This window comes from Rana temporaria, chromosome 8, assembly GCF_905171775.1.
Source record: "Rana temporaria chromosome 8, aRanTem1.1, whole genome shotgun sequence".
Classification (NCBI taxonomy): Eukaryota; Metazoa; Chordata; class Amphibia; order Anura; family Ranidae; genus Rana; species Rana temporaria.
Genome location: NC_053496.1, coordinates 58,269,332 through 58,288,513, shown reverse-complemented (window position 1 = coordinate 58,288,513; position 19,182 = coordinate 58,269,332). Strand labels below are relative to the sequence as shown.

The following is a 19,182-nucleotide window of genomic DNA, read 5'->3' as shown; positions in this document are numbered from 1 at the left end:
AATCCTCACTTCCTGTTCTTCTGTCTGTAACTCCACACAGTAATGCAAGGCTTTCTCCCTGGTGTGGAATGTCGTGCTCGTCCCCCTCCCTTGGACTACAGGAGAGTCAGGATGCTCTCTACGTTGCAGATAGAGAAATGAGCTGTGTGTTAGTGGGCGTCCTGACTCTTCTGTAGTCCAAGGGAGGGGGCGAGCACGACACTCCACACCAGGGAGAAAGCCTTGCATTACTGTGTGGATTTACAGACATAAGAACAGGAAGTGAGGATTTCTCAGAAGAAATAAGGACATTTAAAAGCAAAATCGAAGGATGAGGTAAGTGTAGGAGGACTGCACTAAGGTAAAGGAAGCTATTTAGGAAAAAAAATTGTACCTTTACAACCCCTTTAAACTGAATGGGTTGTTTTACAAGGTGAGGGTTTACAAACACTTTAAAATACAGTTAAAAATATTCACAATAAAAAAACTAATTACATTACATATTTATAGAATATATCAACATCAATTGATATACTATTTCCTGCCAAATGGCCAACTGTAGTTATCCACAAACTAAAAATAACATATACTGTACATACATTTCATTTGACAAGTCTAACAATATGGTTACCCGTTATGAAATGATACTAACGAGGAAAAATATCCTACAATTTCTCTTAAATTCTTAACTATTATAAATATAATTGCAATGGGTTAAAGGAGGATGAAACTCATATGAAGAATTTAGGACAGAAACATAGTATTACCCATCTGCTCTATAGCCAACCCAATTTTCATAACTTACATGCATGTTTGGTGTACAACTGAAATGTACATAAAAAACATATCGAGAGACTGCACTGATGTTTTTAGATTTCATCAGTGTAGAATTGTGAAATAGTAAAAATGTCCTCTCATCAGGAGGATACGAATGTATAATGGAACGATGGACAGTAGACATTTCCCAGCCCAATGCTCTCTCTGCCTACTGTCTGAGAGTTTGGTTGGAATGAGTGTTTTACATACATGTTATATACTGAGTTCAGAAAGATTACCTGGTGGGCCTTGTGCTCCGGGAAGTCCTAAAAATAAGGCAAAAGAATATATTAGTTTATGTAACTACATTGTAATGTAAATGCTGTGCCAGGAAAACCAGCTTTCTAAAAAGATCTGCTTTCACGTTGTGAATAATTAAAGCAACAACTGAACGGAAAGCATTATGTGGAAATAGGTATCATGTGTTTTGTGATTCTTTGCAGTAAATAAATTATGTATGGGTTAAACTTTCTGTGACATTTTACATTATGTACACCCAACCCTCTGCCCACAAACAGAACAAGGTACTATCCAATAAAATTGAGTGAGAATGACATAATAAGAGCAAGTAGTACATTTTACGGCCAAACATTTGTTTAGCTGACCTATGCTGAAACTGACTATTGAAGGGTTGTACAGAAAAATAAAAAAATAAAAACACCTTCAGTACATATATAGGATACTGTGGACAGAACTATTTCAGGCTGAGTTACTAAAAGTATATAGGCAATTCACTTTGCAAGGAAATATTCCCTTAGCTTTGTGAATGTGGTGGAAGTTAATTTTGCAGAATATCCAATCACATGCCAGGAAAAAAAAACTGTATTTTTGCTTGCACATAAATGGTTGATGGAAAAGCTTCACCTCAATGACTAGGGTAAAGAAAAATGCCCTCATGAAGTAAAAAAATCCCTTGCAAAAGCTATCAGCTTATTTGCCTTCAGTGTTTTTCTCAACATTGTTGCTCTTATTGGAAACATATAGTCGAATGTCTGAAGCAGGTTTTTGGTACCAAAGAAGCATTTTTTCTTATGGTAACTCCTCAGTAACACCATGTCTAAACTTCTTTATTTTCTAATATTAGTGTTGACTTTTGGGGGGAGATATGAAAATTGGGGGGAGATATATAAATTTCAATTCCAGATTTTAGTCTCACTACAGGATAATTGGGGGGAGATATATAAATTTCCATTCCAGATTTTAGTCTCACTACAGGATAAATTAATTAAATTTGAAATAACACACAGGAGTTATTATACACCGTATAAATTGTTCAAAATATCCCCATCAAATTCTCAAAACTGTTGGAGATGTGCAGGTACCTTTATCCATATATTCTGGTTATGTCCGAAGATAATGGTATTTTGGAGAGAGATTCTGAGAGTAATTGACAAAGTGACGTCAGTTTCACTCGACCTAGACGCAGAGATCTGCCTACTGGGATTAGTGGAGGAAAATAAGGTCTCTATAGAAAGAAGAACACAGGTGGGCCTGCTGCTTTTCTATGCAAGAAAGGCAATAGTTTTAAATTGGAAGAGGGTGGAAGCCTCCTCGATAGCACAATGGAAAAATGTGGTAAATAGTAATTTGTCACTGTATAGGGAGACATATTGTGACAGAGGATATAGGGCGAAATATGCAAAAATATTGGCGAATTGGATAGAGAATGTTACGACGGCTTCAGGGTGGGGGGATACGGAAGTGAGATGGAAATACACCAATGGATGAAAGGGATAATAAAGAGGTTAAATCTATAAGTGTATCTAATGTGATTGTGATGAAATCATTTTTATTAATATGATTTTATAAGAAGCTCTTGAGTAAGTTGACAAATCTAAGACGTGAAATGTACATATGGATATGGAAAAAATCAATAAAGAGATTTAAAAAAAAAAGAGTTGACTTTTGCATTATTTTAGTTATTGGACATATTTCCTGCTGGCTCTAATGGCAATGGCAGGTCATTATTTAAGCAGGTCAAAGAAGAAAGGGCAAATACAATAGATTTCAGAATATATAAAGAAATTAATGACATAGAGGTCAACCAAAACAAAGGGGGATAGGTCTACCCTCGGTTCCCATACTACTTGATCATTCCGTAATCTGCCTTCCTAGAGAGTTAAAGCCAATACGTACAATGTAAGAGCATGTTATCTGTTTCTTTTAAGGTTATCTTTGCTATGCCTATAGACAGACAAGCTAAAATGTTGAAGTGATCTGAATGTACGAAGGTATCTTATTTAATACTGCCAATATGGCTCATGCTGAAAGCTGCTCCCTTAATCTTATTTCAGGAGAGAAGAAAGCTTCTTACCTGGAATTCCGGGGTCTCCTGACGATCCTGGTGGTCCTCTTTGTCCAGGCAATCCAATAGTTCCTTGTTCACCTGAACACCATAGACAATAGATATTATTACAGAGAAAAAATCATATTTTTTTTTATTGCAAAGGCTTGAATAAGATATTTTGCACAATATCTTGAAGTGGTATAAATATGCATACCTCGCTGATCCAATCATGCATGTTTATTCCACAATGTTCTATAGTCAATCTCCAAGCCCTCTCCCTGATGCTATTATTGTGTGTAGTGAACTGCAATGGTTGTGTGCATTCTTTTGTTTGGGTGAATTTGTGGGTATGAATTTAATACGGATCTTCACTGCATCTGAGCATCAGATATTTTTATTATTCAAATAAAACTTCTTCATCTATCCATGTCTCCATGCTTTATTACTGTATCTGATTGACTGAAAACACATATTGGATGCCTAGGAGTAGGAGGGAGGAGCCACATGGCAGAAGCCGCCGTGATTCAGAAGAGGAGGAGAGGACACTAGAGCCGCTGTCCGATGCCCACCTCCCGTAGGAGCCTGCAACCCACCCACTGCCCGCCACCCATAGGAGTCCACAACCCGCCCGTAGGAGCCCGCAACCTGCCGCCAACCGAACAACCGTAGAGTGTTGTTTGCCACCCCCCAAAAGAAAAAAAACACCAGCCGCCACTGCTCCTAAGAGTGCTGCCACTGGTGCTCAGCTTGATTATCCACCTGCCATTCTCATCTAAATATACCAGGATTGAACTTTTATGGACTTTCCACTAGTGACTTTTAATTTAAAATATTTCTCCAGCACTATTTTTTTATTGTGTTAGCTGAGAAAACCCCTCCTCCTCCACTCCTAAAGACTCCTGGGATGTATGACATAATTTGCATAGGCAGAAAACTAGGAAGTAACTAAGAAGAAATGTAAAAAATAAAGTTTAAAACAAACAAAACCTGTTTACTAATGCTAGCAGCAGAAAGATTTAAAAAATAAAATAAAATCAGTGTTGATTGGAAGAGTGATGTTCTAACAAATGATATGGAGGTTATATGTCCTAGTTTGATATTTTCTCATGGTCCAAGGTACAAACCTTTGAAGCAGAGACAAATGTATTAGCTTTTTTTTTTTTTTTTTGTAAGTACATTTTTTAATTTCCATTACAGTTGACTGACATGTATTAAATGACAAACAATAATGAAATATATAAATGCTTAAAATAAATGCCAGACTTTACCTCTTGGACCTTGATGTCCATCTGGTCCAGATGGACCTGAAAATAAGCATTGAAATCATTTTTAATATTATATTCTCAGTTTTGATTGCCTAGGTTTATGGATTTTTTTTTTTATTTACTTTGTAAATATCAGAACAATGTTGGAAAGATTGGACAATGTTTTTTTTTTTGCTAACTGACAAAAATTGTGAACACAGCAAGGCATTTGATCTCTTAGGCCTCGTACACACGACCGAGGAACTTTTTGTAAATGAAACATCGTTTTCCTCGACGAGTTCCTTGTCAGGCTTGTGGAGAAACTTGACAAGCTTTCTTTGCGTACACACTATCAAGACCAAATCTCCTCATTCTCAAACGCGGTGACGTACAACACATACAACGGCAGGGGACGTTCGATTCAACTGTCACAACCCTTGGGGCTGCTTTTGCTAATCTCATGTTACTGCGTGTTAAGTAAAAGTTTGGTAAGAGACGATTTGCACTTTTCAGACTGTTACAGCGTGACAAATGTGCTATTTCCATTACAAACTCTACTTTTAACCAAAGGTGCGCTCCCGTCTCATACTTTATGAGCATGCACACGAACGTGTTTCTTGTCGAAAACCAGCCCGTCGAGGAACACGACGAGGAACTTGAGACTCCTGTCGAGCAAAAAGAGAACTTGTTCGTCGAGTTCAAAAGTTCAAAAGAGCTCTGCCACCAAGTTTCTTGATGGATTCTGTCGAGGAAAACGGTCGTGTGTACGAGGCCTGATAATCATAAAATGATGAGATCTTACCTGCTGATCCCTTAGCTCCTGCTTCTCCTGAGGGTCCTGGTAATCCTCTGGGCCCTGGATCTCCTATAAAGAAGTACAAGTATGGTAAAAAAAAAAAAGACCATATGCAGAACAGACATTAAATTAATAGCATTTCTGTATATTTTTTTCTAATTATGATCCATATTTCTAGAAAACTCTAGGATACAGAGCCAACAAGTATAACACATCCACCAGATTCACATATTGAAATTCAGGCACCATTGAATGCATTTTAAACATTTTTGGAGGCCATTTGGTCAATTTAGAGTAGATGTATGCCAAATACATTTTGCTCAGTTAAGGTCTTAAGAAAATAGGTAGTGGCTAAATAGTTAGTAATATTGCCATGTATGTGACCCATCTTGGGCACTGCATTGCTCTCTTACTGACCTGGAAGACCTCTGGTTCCCTTGTCTCCTTGGTCACCTAAAACAAACCAAACATATTTTTATTCTATCAAATTAAAACACAAAATCTATATAGTGTTGTACATAGGCCTGAGAACAGATGAAACAAGTGCTAGACAATACATGTTACATACCTTTAACTCCAGATGGTCCAAGGAGTCCCTTTTCACCTGGTTGGGAAAATAAAGATACATGTCTAAATTAACATAAACAATTGCCAAAAGATTTTTACATTGCTATACATTTATACATTGCTTTTGTACACAAAAGCATTTGAGATCCTAAGAGCAGAGATACTATAGTAGTGCATGGCTATTCAGCAGTAGTGGAATGCATCAACCATTGTTGATTTAATTCACTGCTATTAAGCTGAATGTGTTATCTACTGAGCTTGATAGGGAGTCTCCCACCCCCAACCAAGTAGTATAGGTGCTATCACTGTTTCCTTTACTAATGGGTCCAAGCATTTATCATGCTTAGACCAGCAGGCATATTAAATGTCAGGTTTGAATATGATCTTACCTTTAGGTCCTGGAATCCCAGCTTCACCTTTGTAACCTTGTTGCCCTGGAGTACCTATTAAAAAATGGAATGACATATTTTTACTTTAAAAGTTTACTAGCTTATTAAAAAAAAAGGTATACCTTAAATCTTTATATATATGGAAGAAACATTCAAATATGATTGCTAGTCAGAGTCTTATGAAGTAAATTATCTTAAAGCCTATAAATAGGTAAATGAGTCTAGAAAACCTATGGTCCTGCAGTCATAGGTGTGCGCACAGGGTGTGCCAGGTGTGCCTGGGCATACCCTAATCACCCAGTGTGGTTCATATTTCCAATGTTTAGACGCGCGATCAGGATTCCCGGCGGTAAAAAGTCCGCCGGGAATCCCGGGGGGAAAATGGAGAACCTGCTCGGGCACTTTCCGAGGTTTTCCCGTCGGGAAAACTGTGGTGAGATCTTTGGCCAGGAATCCTGGCTGTGTGTATGCTCCACTGCAGTGTTTCCCATAGGGAAACTACCGGGAAAAAGACCGCTGGGAATCGCGGCAGGAAAAAAGAAAACATGTTCTCATTTTTCCTGCTGCGATTGCTGGAGGTTTTCCTGTTGGGAAAACTGCCATGGAGCATACACACAGCCAATTTTCCCAGCCAAAAGCTGTCATGGCAGTTTTCCAGATGGGAAAACTGGACGTGTGTACGAGGCATGATATTTCACCAAATAAAAAATCTTATTTGTACAATTTTTTTTAATAATATTGTAACTGCCCTACTGACACTGATCTTTGCCCTTATGACACCATCCACGTCTCTACTCACACTGTCAGTATATATACACATGCACACACACACGCATATGAGCGGCATAACTGGTAACAGGGAAAAAAACATGGGAATCAATCACTCCTTCCCTGAGGTCCCTCCACTGGCTGGCCGTAAAGGACCGAATCACATTTAAGGCCCTCTGCCTGACGCACAAATGTGTACAAGGAATCGCCCCCCAATATTTTTGTGAGAAAATAAAATACCACAACCCCAATCGCGTTCTTCGATCAACTAACCAAAATCTACTACAAATCCCCAAGGCCCGCTACGAGACCAAAGGAGAACAAAGATTTGCAGTCCAAGGACCTCAACTGTGGAACGCGTTACCAACCAATATCCGAACGGAGGTGAATCACCAGGCCTTCAGGAAAAAACTCAAGACCCACCTATTCTGAAGGCTAAATAGAAGGAAATGGATACCAAGTGCCTTGAGGCGATTCAGTTAGCATTTGTAGTGCTATACAAGTTATTCACTCACTCACTCACACCCTAATGCAATAGGCTGTGCACACCTATGCCTGCAGTTTTTGAGAAATTACACATTTCAGCATGTCTGGCAATTAGTGGCTTTTGGCAGTGCTGGGACTTGCAGTTCTTCCACACTGTGAGGTCCACAAGTATCCTTAGTTCTCAATTAAAGAACATCAATGGGAAGCTTAAAGCTGAACTTCAGGCAAAAATAACTTTTCACTTAAATATATTCCTTATTAGCCACAATGGATATAAATACACTTTGTGTGCCTTTGCAAACCCGGATATTATTTTGCAAAAGTAGCAGTGACATCATCACTGAGCTGTCCATAGTCTGTGCAGGGAGAAGAGCTGTGGGAGGGACCCAACACATCCACCCACTAAAGGCTGTCTGCAGAAAACTACAGGGGGTGGAAACAAGACCAGTCACCCTGCACAAGGAGAAACAGCAGCAGTAACTTGTCTTTATTACAGATAATTTCAGCAAAGTTTTACACTGAACTACTGCACAGATCTGTAAGAAATACACAAAGCACAAGATCAAATAAGAATACCTATGACTCTTGTATTCAAACAGTATTTGCTTATTCAGCTTTAAAGAGAGATAATGAAATGTTACCAACTTGTGTCACATCATCACAAAATCATCCTATATATTTTATTATTTTCTCTAATTGCCACTGGTGACAACATACCTGGAAGACCTTGAGGACCTTGAGGACCCAGCAGACCTGCAGATAGAAATTGAAATATTAGACTATATATAGATATTATTGGACCACGAGCCATAGTTTCTTGGAACTATTTGTTGCCAGCCTCCAGATGCGCCATTGAATAACTCTATATTTCGTATTCCAAGCGTAATTCAAGATGCAAATTTTCTAATGGCAAATTAGATTTTAACATTTTAAATTTTTGACCTTATATTACAAAGTGCAGATTACAAGACTACTGGGACTATATTGTGTTGTTAAAGCACATCTAAACTCCAAAACTAAAATGTAATATATTGCAAATAATTTGTCCACAGTTATGGTGACTGCATTTGTTTCCTTTTTCAGTTTTTATTTTATTTTATTTTCATGTGGTAATCCTGACAGTAAAAACTTTCTTTCCTGGAGTGACAACACTTATTCCACTGTATCTATGGAGGAACAGTGTTGTGACCCTAGGTTGCCCTCCTGATTTAGACAACAAACACATCCCCATCTCCTATTCTCTATTACATAAGGAGGATTAATTTTGCAATTCTGAGAAGGTAGCTGGAAACATTGACAACATGAGCTATCAGTTTGGTTCATAGGAAGTTTCTGTTCTTGCAGAAAATTTACTTAGCCTGAAAACGGACTGGTACTGCAATACATTAAATGTTTATTCTTGAGTTTTTGTTATTTGAAATCAATCAAACGTAACAACAATTGTTAAAACAAGCAAGCCAGATAGATAATCAAATACCCTATAAAGTATAATCCTGAAAAGTCATACCAATGTAGCCCTATATGTCCACCTGGTCTACATGTTTCATGGCTGGGGAAGCTAATGGCCCTTCCCCAGCTTTAAATAAATTATATAATGTATGTATTATGTATAATTTATTTTGGACTATGTAAAGAAATCCTATTGTGACCACCAGCCATTTCACTTTTGTAATATTCTAATATTTCTAATACAAAGCTCATCTTGATTTAGCAGAGAGTGGGTCCTGTGGAAGTGCCATTTGAAAAACATAGAGCCGGTGGACATACAGGAGTATAATGTTGTGACTTTTTAGGATTATACTTTATAGGGTGATTGGTTAGGCAAATAGCTTGCTTGTTTTAATGTTTGTTTTTGTATGTACTTTTACCTATATGATTCAAAAAATGTGTACATTGTATATATGTCTTATTTGACATTAAAGATTGCGTGTGGGTTACAGAGGTAACGTCTCTTTTTATCTTAATTTTTCTGTTCTTGGTTTTAGATATTCTTTAGTTGTAACAAAGAGTAATTGCCTGAAATGTGTTTAAATATTACATTTTAAGAGTGGTCTGTTTTGAGATTCTTCATATAGCCTCACTGGTTTTACAACATTTTTTTATTAATTAGTTCCAAATTTTCAACAGATTCCTATGTTTTATGTTGTAAGATCTTTTACAGTAGGACCCATAGTGACATTCAGCTGATGTCACATGAGTATAGAGAGTTGTCAAGAACTGTGTTAGATGAGGGACTTCTAATAAAAAGAAGTAGGTTAATACAGCTAGCATATCTATCTAGTTACAAATTCAAAAGGAACTAATAGTTAATTTGCTCATCAGCCTAATAACCAGTTTAAGATGGACCTAAAGTAGTACAGAGTTTTTAAAACATGCTTACCCTTTAGTCCCATTTGTCCTGGAACACCAGCTAAACCTGGCACACCTGGTTCACCTGGCAAACCTGTAGTAGATAAACTAGGTATGAGATAATCCTTAGAAACAATACTTAGTAACTTTATATAGGAATAAAGTAAAAAAAAAAAAAAAAACACAATAAGAGCAGCTACTTGTATACTTCAATACAGTGAAATATCTGTAGAGGTCCCTGTGCAAAACATAGTGACTGAGAGGCAGGGAGTACCAAAGTCCTTATCTACTGCCTTTAGCGAAGAACTAGCTACATAATCAATTTGGCACCACCAATCATTAATAGAAGCCATACATGCAGCTCCGATGTAAATTAATATATATGTGCCTACATTTAACCTTATTATTACATTGAAACGCACATAAAAAACATTTACCTCTGTCTCCTTTTTCTCCTACGCCTGGTGAACCAGGGTCACCACGATTTCCAGGTAAGCCATCCCTTCCTCTTTGTCCAGGTGGACCTTCCACACCAGAATCACCTACAAATGGCAGAGCATTGATGTCTCATATCCCACAAAGTTAAACCCTAACCTGAATCCATCTTGAGAATTACATGTACACTAATATAGCCGATTTCTTACCTGCGTTGCCTTTCTGTCCTTTGGGTCCCTCTGTGCCAGGATGACCAATGAGACCCGGAGTTCCTATAACAAAGATTACAAAGTGAATCTAACTAACAATATCAGGCAACAGTAAATATACTTTGTTACAGAGTAAAAGGATGTTTAGAACTGACTGAATGATGGCCATTGAAGTGATGAAATAGTGAGTTTGAAATCCATCTAACAACCTATAAAATTAGATTTGTAATTTTTTTTAATAAGTTGATAAATATAAGTAAAATTGTGACTAATTGCTATGTGCGACACCCATATTAGCATATTATTCGACTGAGGGCAGTTTTTTATTTATCATATTAATAATAATAGGGCCCTGCCTTTTATCTACACTGACCAATCCACATTATTTCCACCCATAATGCACTAGTGCCACTTGTTACACTTGCAGGTGTGTTAATTTAATTCCTTGCAGGCAATTTCATTCTCGTCACAGTCATGATTTAAAAATAAATAAATAAACATATATATATATATATATTCCTTCAGTAATAAATAGCAGATGACATTGGGTTCCAACTCTTCCCTACCTTGTGAGCCTGGATATCCTCTGTCACCTGAAAAAGAATGAGCAAATATATGACTTTCTCCCACTTAATGAATAATCAGTGATTATTACTGCTTTATGCTGGAACATTAAATATGTCCTGGATACCCACAGGCAAGACTAATGATGCAGATGTATACTTCTGCTAATGACAACTGTCTAAGAGGGGCGTTCCCATACTTTCAGGGGTTTTAACCTTTTAGCCATTTCTTACTATACCCAAAACAACAAAAAAGAACCTTTTGGCTTTAGATTTACTTTGCATAGTGATATTTTCTCCCTATTTAACTTTCAGAACACTGTGTCAAATTGTATAGTCAGAGAAACAGCTTAACACATTTTAATTTTTTTTAAATAATAAACGTGTAATCATGCAACCATGTGAAAGAGTGTGATTTTTCTAAAGGTCATTAAGTTCAGTGACTTAATTACTTTTATATTATTAGAGTAAGCTAAGGGTAATAGTAACATAAACATTAACATCAAATTAAGTAATGGGAAAAAACTCTGAATAAGACCCTCCTAGCAAGAGTCTACATGTAACGCAGACCCATAAGGTTTTCTAGCTTTACTATGTTTGCTATCCATGTCTCCTGGATGGTAAGTATTACTGAGCTGGAATTGCTATGATGAGGGCAGGATATTGTTCATTCCAAATTGAACCCCTGAGTCATACTTTCTGCCTATTGCCAAAAGGTTTAGTATGAGCTCTTTTGTAAAAATCATCATCAATCCACCTTTACAGAAAACAGCTTCACTATGTTTTTTTCACAGTGATGTATTAAACTATTATCAACTAGGGTAAAGCCCTGTACACACGATCGGATATCTGATGGACTCTAATCCGATAGATTGTTTTGTTGGATATCCAATGAAGCTGACTTTCATCAGTCTTGCCTACACACCATCGGTCAAAAATCAGACCGTGCCCAACGCGGTGACGTAAAACACTATGACGTGCTGATCAAAATGAAGTTCAATGCTTCCAAGCATGCGTCGACTTTTTTCTGAGCATGCATGTATTTTTGACCGATGGACTTCCACACAGACGATCGTTTTTTTCTATCGTTTTTTTATCTTTTATATTTTCGTTGGAAACAGAGAGGGCGGGAGTAGTAGTAATTGGTTGTATTTGAGAGTATCATGTGGCTAGTCTGTCTGGTAAACCAGCTGACCTTGCAGTTTTGTATAAGGCCCCGTACACACGACCGGATCTGTCCGCTGGGATTTATCCGCGGATCAGTTCCAGCAGATAGATCCGGTCGTGTGTAGGGCCTAGCGGATGAAAATCCAGCCGATGGATTTCCAGCATGCTAAGAAATCTATCCGCTGGAATCTGTCCTTCGGACTTATCTGGTCGTCTGTACAGACTCACCGGATAAGTCCGCCCGATCCCCTCCCTCGCATGCGTCGAAGTGATTCGACGCATGCGTGGAAGTATTTACCTTCCAGGGTCGCGCACGTCGCACGTCATCGTTGCGGCGACGGCGCGGCACGTCACCGCGGATGTTTTCCGTGGGGATTTTGATCTGATGGTGTGTACAAGCCATCAGATCAAAATCCGGAGGAGGAATGTCCGCTGGAAACGGTCCGGCGGACCGTTTCCAGCGGATATCCTCTCGTCTGTACGAGGCCTAAGAGTTGTTACGCTGTGGTGCGAAACATATAAAAAAATTATGGAACTTTTTGAAGAACCTTTTGTAATAATTTAATGCTCTGATACCCTTGCTAAGTACTTGACAAGACTCAGAACCCGACATTAAATGCCATGCAGTTTTATTCCAGAGAAATATTAATTCAATTTGTCAGCATACAGTGAAGCAGCAATGCTTGCAATGTACATACTTAAAACAGAGAATACTAAAAATGCTGGTCTTTAATAGTCTGCCTATATGCTGTTAGGTTCGGCATGGTCAACTAGCTGACATCTTCCTCCAAATACTGAAAACATCATTGACTTAAAAATTTCAATATGTCCCTGTTCTGCCCTGTTATAATTTATACATCCAACATCTTCTACAAACGTAAAATACAAAGCTACATTTCACCTGATTTTTTATGTTGAATATAAATTCTAGCAACAGGCAACAGATCACTAACCTTTCTCTCCTTGCATTCCAGAATCACCTGCAGATGAAATAATCCCAAACATATGAGAACAAAATACAACACCACAGGCCTTTCATATATTATGTCTTTTGTATTATTCCATGTTGCTTATTAGATTGTAGACTATTTGAGCAGGGTCTTTTATGTTTGTCCTTTAATATTTATTGTTCTTTTTTGTTAACAATGTATGGCCTAGTGTAAAGCTGCACCCAATATAAGTATAAAATATAAATATATAACTAATAAAAATAATACATATTATTATTAATAATTCCATTATTTTTATATTAGGCCAATTAACAGTATTACCATTAAAACAAAGTTTTTATGCTGTTCAAAAAATATATGCTACTCTGGCGCCTTGTAGTTCTCAGAATTGGTATAAAATAAAATACAGCAAGTTCTAAACAAATAATTACCTTTCGGTCCAGGCTCACCCCTCAAACCAGCAATGTTTCCTGTAGCAATTGGGAAATTTGGGAATTAGTTAAACATTTTAAAAGACATCAAGATTTCTAAAAACAAAGGGGTAGATTCAGAGAGAATTTACGCCGACGTATCCATAGATACGCCGCGTAAATTCAAATCTGCACCGGGGTATCTACTTTCTGTATTCAGAAAGCTAGATACGCCGACATTAGCCTAAGATACGACTGGCATAAGTCTCTTACGCCGTCGTATCTTAGGGTGCATTCTCACGCTGGCCGCTAGGTGGCGCTCCAATCGTTTTCAGCGTAGAGTATGCAAATTACCTAGTTACGCCGATTCACAAACGTACGTGCGCCTGGCGGTAGTTTTTTACGTCGTTTGCGTAAGTCGTTTTCGTCGTAACGTTGCTCCTGCTATTAGGAGGCGCAGCCAATGTTAAGTATGGACGTCGTTCCCGCTTTGAAATTTGAATTTTTTACGTCGTTTGCGTAAGTCGTTCGCGAATAGGGCTGGACGTAATTTACGTTCACGTCGAAACCAATACGTCGTTGCGCCGTACTTGGAAGCAATGCACACTGAGATATGTACACGTAAATCAAGTCAATCACGTCAGGTCATCACATATTACCATAAAACACGCCCCCTTCCCCATTTGAATTACGCACGCTTACGCCGGCCCCATTTACGCTACGCCGCCGTGACTTACGGAGCAAGTGCTTTGTGAATACTGCACTTGCTCCTGTAAGTTACGGCGGCGTAGCGTAAATACGATACGCTGCGCCGCCGTAAGCTAAAGCGCAGGTACGTGAATCCACCACAAACAATATAAATATAAAGCTAACAAGTGCAGTAGTATGTATAATCTAGAATCTATAAAGTAGTTTGAATGTAAAGCATCGTGTTTGAATGCTCTTTTGTGGTCAACATTGGTGGTTTTCCTTTTTCAGCTTCTTAATAGTATAATAGTGTATATAGCCTAAGTGTGTAAGATCACTGTGGGAAAATTCCAGAGGACAGTGATGGCAGATGTGATTTTCAGTCATTGCCATAAAAGCTTATTTCTTTAATTGGTATAATGTTCCGCTAAAACACAAAACTATTAAACAATTACCTCTTTCTGCCGACATCCTCTCCCTTACGTAGGACCAGACTTCATCTTTAGATAGACCAGTAATCGTGCCACCAGCAGGAATTGAACTGGCTAGGTTCACATCCGAGCGTAATACAGGACCAGATTCCAATCGCCCCAACGCACTGCCAGAGCCTTCCATATTGTCTACACGTTGCCTCAGATTCTTCACATCTTGCCCTAAAAAGTAATCATTTATAAATTTTGAACCCACATTTGTGCTGGTGATTTCATTAAGTCTACACTTATGTCTCTGAAGAATGTCATCAAAAACAATCCAATTTCAAAGAGGGGTGGTTATAAGTACAGTGTAAAGGTATACTTATTGTTTTCAGAATTACAGAAATGCTGTCTAGGCAATATACCAGGTAGAATAAGTATAAAACTTTTTTTATTTCTGTTTGTGTTCCCACTGGGTAGATTCACCCTTTCTATCAATCCTTGTGATCATTGTCATAGATGTCAAAGGAACAAGAGTTAAGTTTTTTTTTTCCAGTGGGGACACCTCCCCAAGAGTTTTAACCATTTCCTTGCTCTCTCAAAACAAAAAAGGTTACAGCTTTAGATATACTGTACTGTAATTTATGAAGTCAAATGTATCTGGCCTTTTTGAGCTATGTACTAGTATACTTGCTTAATTGAGACTGTATTTAAATTAAGTATGTCATGAGAGAAACATGGTCATTGCTAAGCTTTCCTTCTAAAAATATTAGTGGCGGTCTGTCACACTCTCCCTCCCTGTGACTTTTCTCTGACTTTCCTTATTTGCATACTTGCATTGCAATAGTGAATCAGCAAGCATTGAAGCGAGAGAGCCAGCATAACAGCTAGGCAATAAGCATTTTCAGAAAGTTACAAGTGGCAGGCCCTATATTTCTGCTATGACTGATAAAATTTAAATAATATTAAATGAAAATAGCGATAGATAAGCTGCAAGTGACAGCCTAGATTACCTAGTACAATGAATCTGCCAAATTTTTGAAAGTGGAACTAAAGTATCTCAATCAACATTGACTATGTTTAATCCGTATGCTGTTAGCATTAGTAAATAGATAGGGAGGTACAGTTAAGTCTATATATAATTGGACACAGGCACAATTCTCATACTTTTGGCTCTGTATGCCACCAGAATAAAGTTAAAATGAAACAATGCAAATGAATTTGAAGTGCAGACTTTCAGTTTTAATTCTAGGGGTTGAGCATAAATATCAAGTACAAATTTTAGGAACTGCAACCATTTTTATACACAGCCCCCCATTTTTAGGGGCTCAAATGTAATTAGCTGCTGCTAACAGAATATTGTCATGCATTAAAAAGGGGACCAACTCCAGAGATAAAACGATAATTCTACCGCTCTACAAGATTTTGGTCCGACCGCACCTAGAGTATGCTTTCCAGTTCTGGTTACCAGTCCTCAGGAAGGTTGTACTGGAAATGAAGCAAGTGCAAAGAGGGGCAACAAAGCTAATAAAGGGTCTGGAGGATATTAGTTATGAGGAAAGGTTGCGAGCACTAACTTATTCTCTCTGGAGAAGAGACGCTTAAGAGGGGATAAGATTTCAATTTACAATTACTGTAATGGTGACCCCCACAATAGGGATAATACTTTTTTTTGCAGAAGGGAGTTTAACAAGACACGTGGAATGAGAAGAAATTAGAAGAAAAGAGGTTTAACCTTAAACGAGGTAGAGGGTTCTTTACTGTAAGAGCAGCAAGGATGTGGAATTCCCTTCCACAGGTTGTGGTCTCAGCGAGGAGCATCGATAGTTTAACCTCCCTGGCGGTATGATTCTTTCAGAAAAAACATGCTAAAAGCGGTACCATTATTTGCAAGGAAATTTGGCGTTTTATATTGTAGGTCTGTAATTTTTAGAAATAACTCACTTAAATCTGACCAAACAAGATTCTAATAGGCATCCCGTGTATTACATTTTTTTAAAAACAAAATTATAAATTATAATATAATAAATAATTATAAATAATTATAACAAATAATAATATAATTATAATAAAAATTATTCAATAATGTAATCAAATCAAAATCACTGAAATTTGCTCAGTTGCAGAATTGTCGCTGTCATTACTTTTATTTTTTTATGACGAATTTCCCCACAAATCGCTATCGCACAATTCTGCAAGTGATTATAATTTATTATCGCTGTTTTTTAGCTGATCTAAAACTATTTTTGACATAAAGGGACACTTTTGGTTGCTATGGACAATCTACAGTTTGCAGGGAGAAAAAAAGGTTTTTATTATATAAAATGACATGCAGGACACTGGGCAGACCACTAGGGACAGGGGGGGTGTGTTTTTTTTACATACAGTACTGTAATCTATAAGATTACAGTATACTGTGTGTATAGTGTTTGTTTACGTTTTTGAATTTGGCGCCGTTCTCCGTCCCCGTGCGTCGTAACGTCGCAGGGAACGGAGATCGGCGTCACACGGAGGCACTATGTGAATCGAGCGAGGTCCCGCTCGCTCACACAGCGCGGTGGCATCGCTGGATCCAGGGACAAGGTAAGTAAAAAGTGCCTGTGGATCTAGCGAGGCAAGCCCGAGACTGACTCGGGGTTACCGATAGTATCAAGAAAATCTAACCCTGTGTCAGTCTCGGGAAGACCGCCAGGGAGGTTAAAAACATTATTAGATAAGCACCTGAATGACCACAACATACAGGGATATACAATGTAATACTGACATATAATCACACACATAGGTTGGACTTGATGGACATGTGTCCTTTTTCAACCTCACCTACTATGTAATTATGTAACTATATAAATTAATATAATCATAAATAAAATGTCAATTTTTATATATTTTGTTGAGAATCCTTTATTGGCACTGACTGCCTGAAGTCTGGAACCCATGGACATTACCAAAGACTGGGTCTTATCCATTCTGATGCTTTACCAGGCTCTAACTGCAGCTGTCTTCAGTTGTTCTTTGTTTGTGGATCTTTCTGTCTTTAGTTTTGCCTTCAGCAAGTGAAATGCATACTCAATTGGGTTGAGATCAGGTGATTGACTTGGCCATTGCAGAATATTCCACTTATTTTCCTTCAAAAGCTCCTGGGTTGCTTTTGCAGTGTGTTTTGGATCATTGTCCATCTGTACTGTGAAGCATCGTCCAATCAACTTTGCTGCATTTGGCTGAATCTGGGCTGACAGTATATTTCTAAACACTGCAGAATTCATCTGGCTGCTTCTATCTTCTGTCACATCATCAATAAACACCAATGACCCAGTGCCATTGGAAGCCATGCATGCCCAGATGACATTTTGTGCTTTGGATCATGAGCTGTTCCAAGCCTTCTCCACATCTTTTTCTTTCCATCATTCTGGTTCAGATTAATCTTAGTTTCATCTGACCAAAGAATGTTTTTTGGCAAAGTCTAATCTGGCTTTTCTATCCTTCATGCTTATGAATGGTTTGCACCTTGTGGTGAACCCTCTATATTTGCTCTTGTGAAGTTTTCTCTTGATTGTAGACGTTGACAATGATACGCCCACCTCCTGGAGAGTGTCCTTCACTTGTCTGGATGTTGTGGATGGGATTTTCTTTACCATAGAGAGGAGCCTGTGATCACCCACCACTGTTGTCTTTCGTGGATGTCCATGTCTTTTTATATTGCTGAGCTCACCAGTGCATGTTTCTTTCCTCAGAATGTACCAAACTGTTGATTTGGCCATGCCTAGTGTTGCTGCAATCTCTCTTATGGATTTAGTTTTGAATCCTTACAATGGCCTGTTTCACTTGCATAGATGGCTCCTTTGAACACATGATGTAGGTTCACAACAATAGATTCCAAATGCAAATACCACACTTAGAATCAACTCCAGACTGTTTACCTGCTTAATTGATGAAGACATAATGAAGGAATAGCCCACAACTGGCCATGAAACAGTTTAAATAGAGGAAATATGTATCAACACGCAGAGTGGTGCTGCGGATACATGAAAATAGTAACCGTTCCGCGTCCTAATATAATTGAAAACAGAAGAACAAGGGGCCAGTCATGGACTTTAAAGGCATGATAATAAAGTAGGGATATGGTCAAAAATGTAATATAACAAATGTATTACATACAATACACACAATACAATGGCCATGAAACAGCTTTTGATTCAAATGTCCAATTACTTTTGGTCCCTTGAAAAAACGGGGAACCTGAGAGTGTGCACTTTCAGCCCCTATCCATTATATAGCTTGAATATGTTTTAGTAAATACCATTAAAAAAATTAAAATTGTGCCTGTGTCCAAATATATATGAGCCTAACTGTATATTATAGTTACTTTATTTAAACTTTTTTTTTCTTTTTAATTTATTCAGTTGCTTTCTGGTTACTGGTCTAGATCAAAATGATGTTAAACATCCCACGAGTCTTCATGTACATGTTTTTTTCTTTCATCTGAAGGAGGGGAGGATTGGCTTTCTCAGCTAAGCACAATCTCCTGCTTGTAAGCCTGACATAAGGGCAGATGAATTCCAGGAAGTAAATGCTACATGAATCATCTGCCTTTCCTCAAGATGGCCGCAGCTAGAAATGCTAGTGGTGTTTTTCAAAGTTATTTCTCAACAAAATAAAGCATGGAGACG

General features: G+C 38.0%; 1 protein-coding gene across 2 annotated transcripts in view; it reads right to left on the bottom strand.

Moving 5' to 3' along the window:
* The window catches only part of COL17A1 (collagen type XVII alpha 1 chain), a 75,728-nt gene that overhangs the window by 26,642 nt on the left and 29,904 nt on the right, over positions 1-19,182 (bottom strand). For both annotated transcript variants that reach the window (XM_040361837.1, XM_040361838.1), the window contains exons 18-32: positions 14,558-14,755; positions 13,437-13,475; positions 13,009-13,035; positions 10,892-10,918; positions 10,326-10,388; positions 10,119-10,223; positions 9,713-9,775; positions 8,050-8,085; positions 6,079-6,132; positions 5,691-5,726; positions 5,540-5,575; positions 5,129-5,191; positions 4,351-4,386; positions 3,110-3,181; positions 1,035-1,061 (exon numbers count right to left, since the gene is read on the bottom strand). In XM_040361837.1, coding sequence (XP_040217771.1) covers positions 1,035-1,061; positions 3,110-3,181; positions 4,351-4,386; positions 5,129-5,191; positions 5,540-5,575; positions 5,691-5,726; positions 6,079-6,132; positions 8,050-8,085; positions 9,713-9,775; positions 10,119-10,223; positions 10,326-10,388; positions 10,892-10,918; positions 13,009-13,035; positions 13,437-13,475; positions 14,558-14,755 — 882 coding nt within the window. The remainder of the gene's footprint in view (positions 1-1,034; positions 1,062-3,109; positions 3,182-4,350; positions 4,387-5,128; positions 5,192-5,539; positions 5,576-5,690; positions 5,727-6,078; positions 6,133-8,049; positions 8,086-9,712; positions 9,776-10,118; positions 10,224-10,325; positions 10,389-10,891; positions 10,919-13,008; positions 13,036-13,436; positions 13,476-14,557; positions 14,756-19,182) is intronic.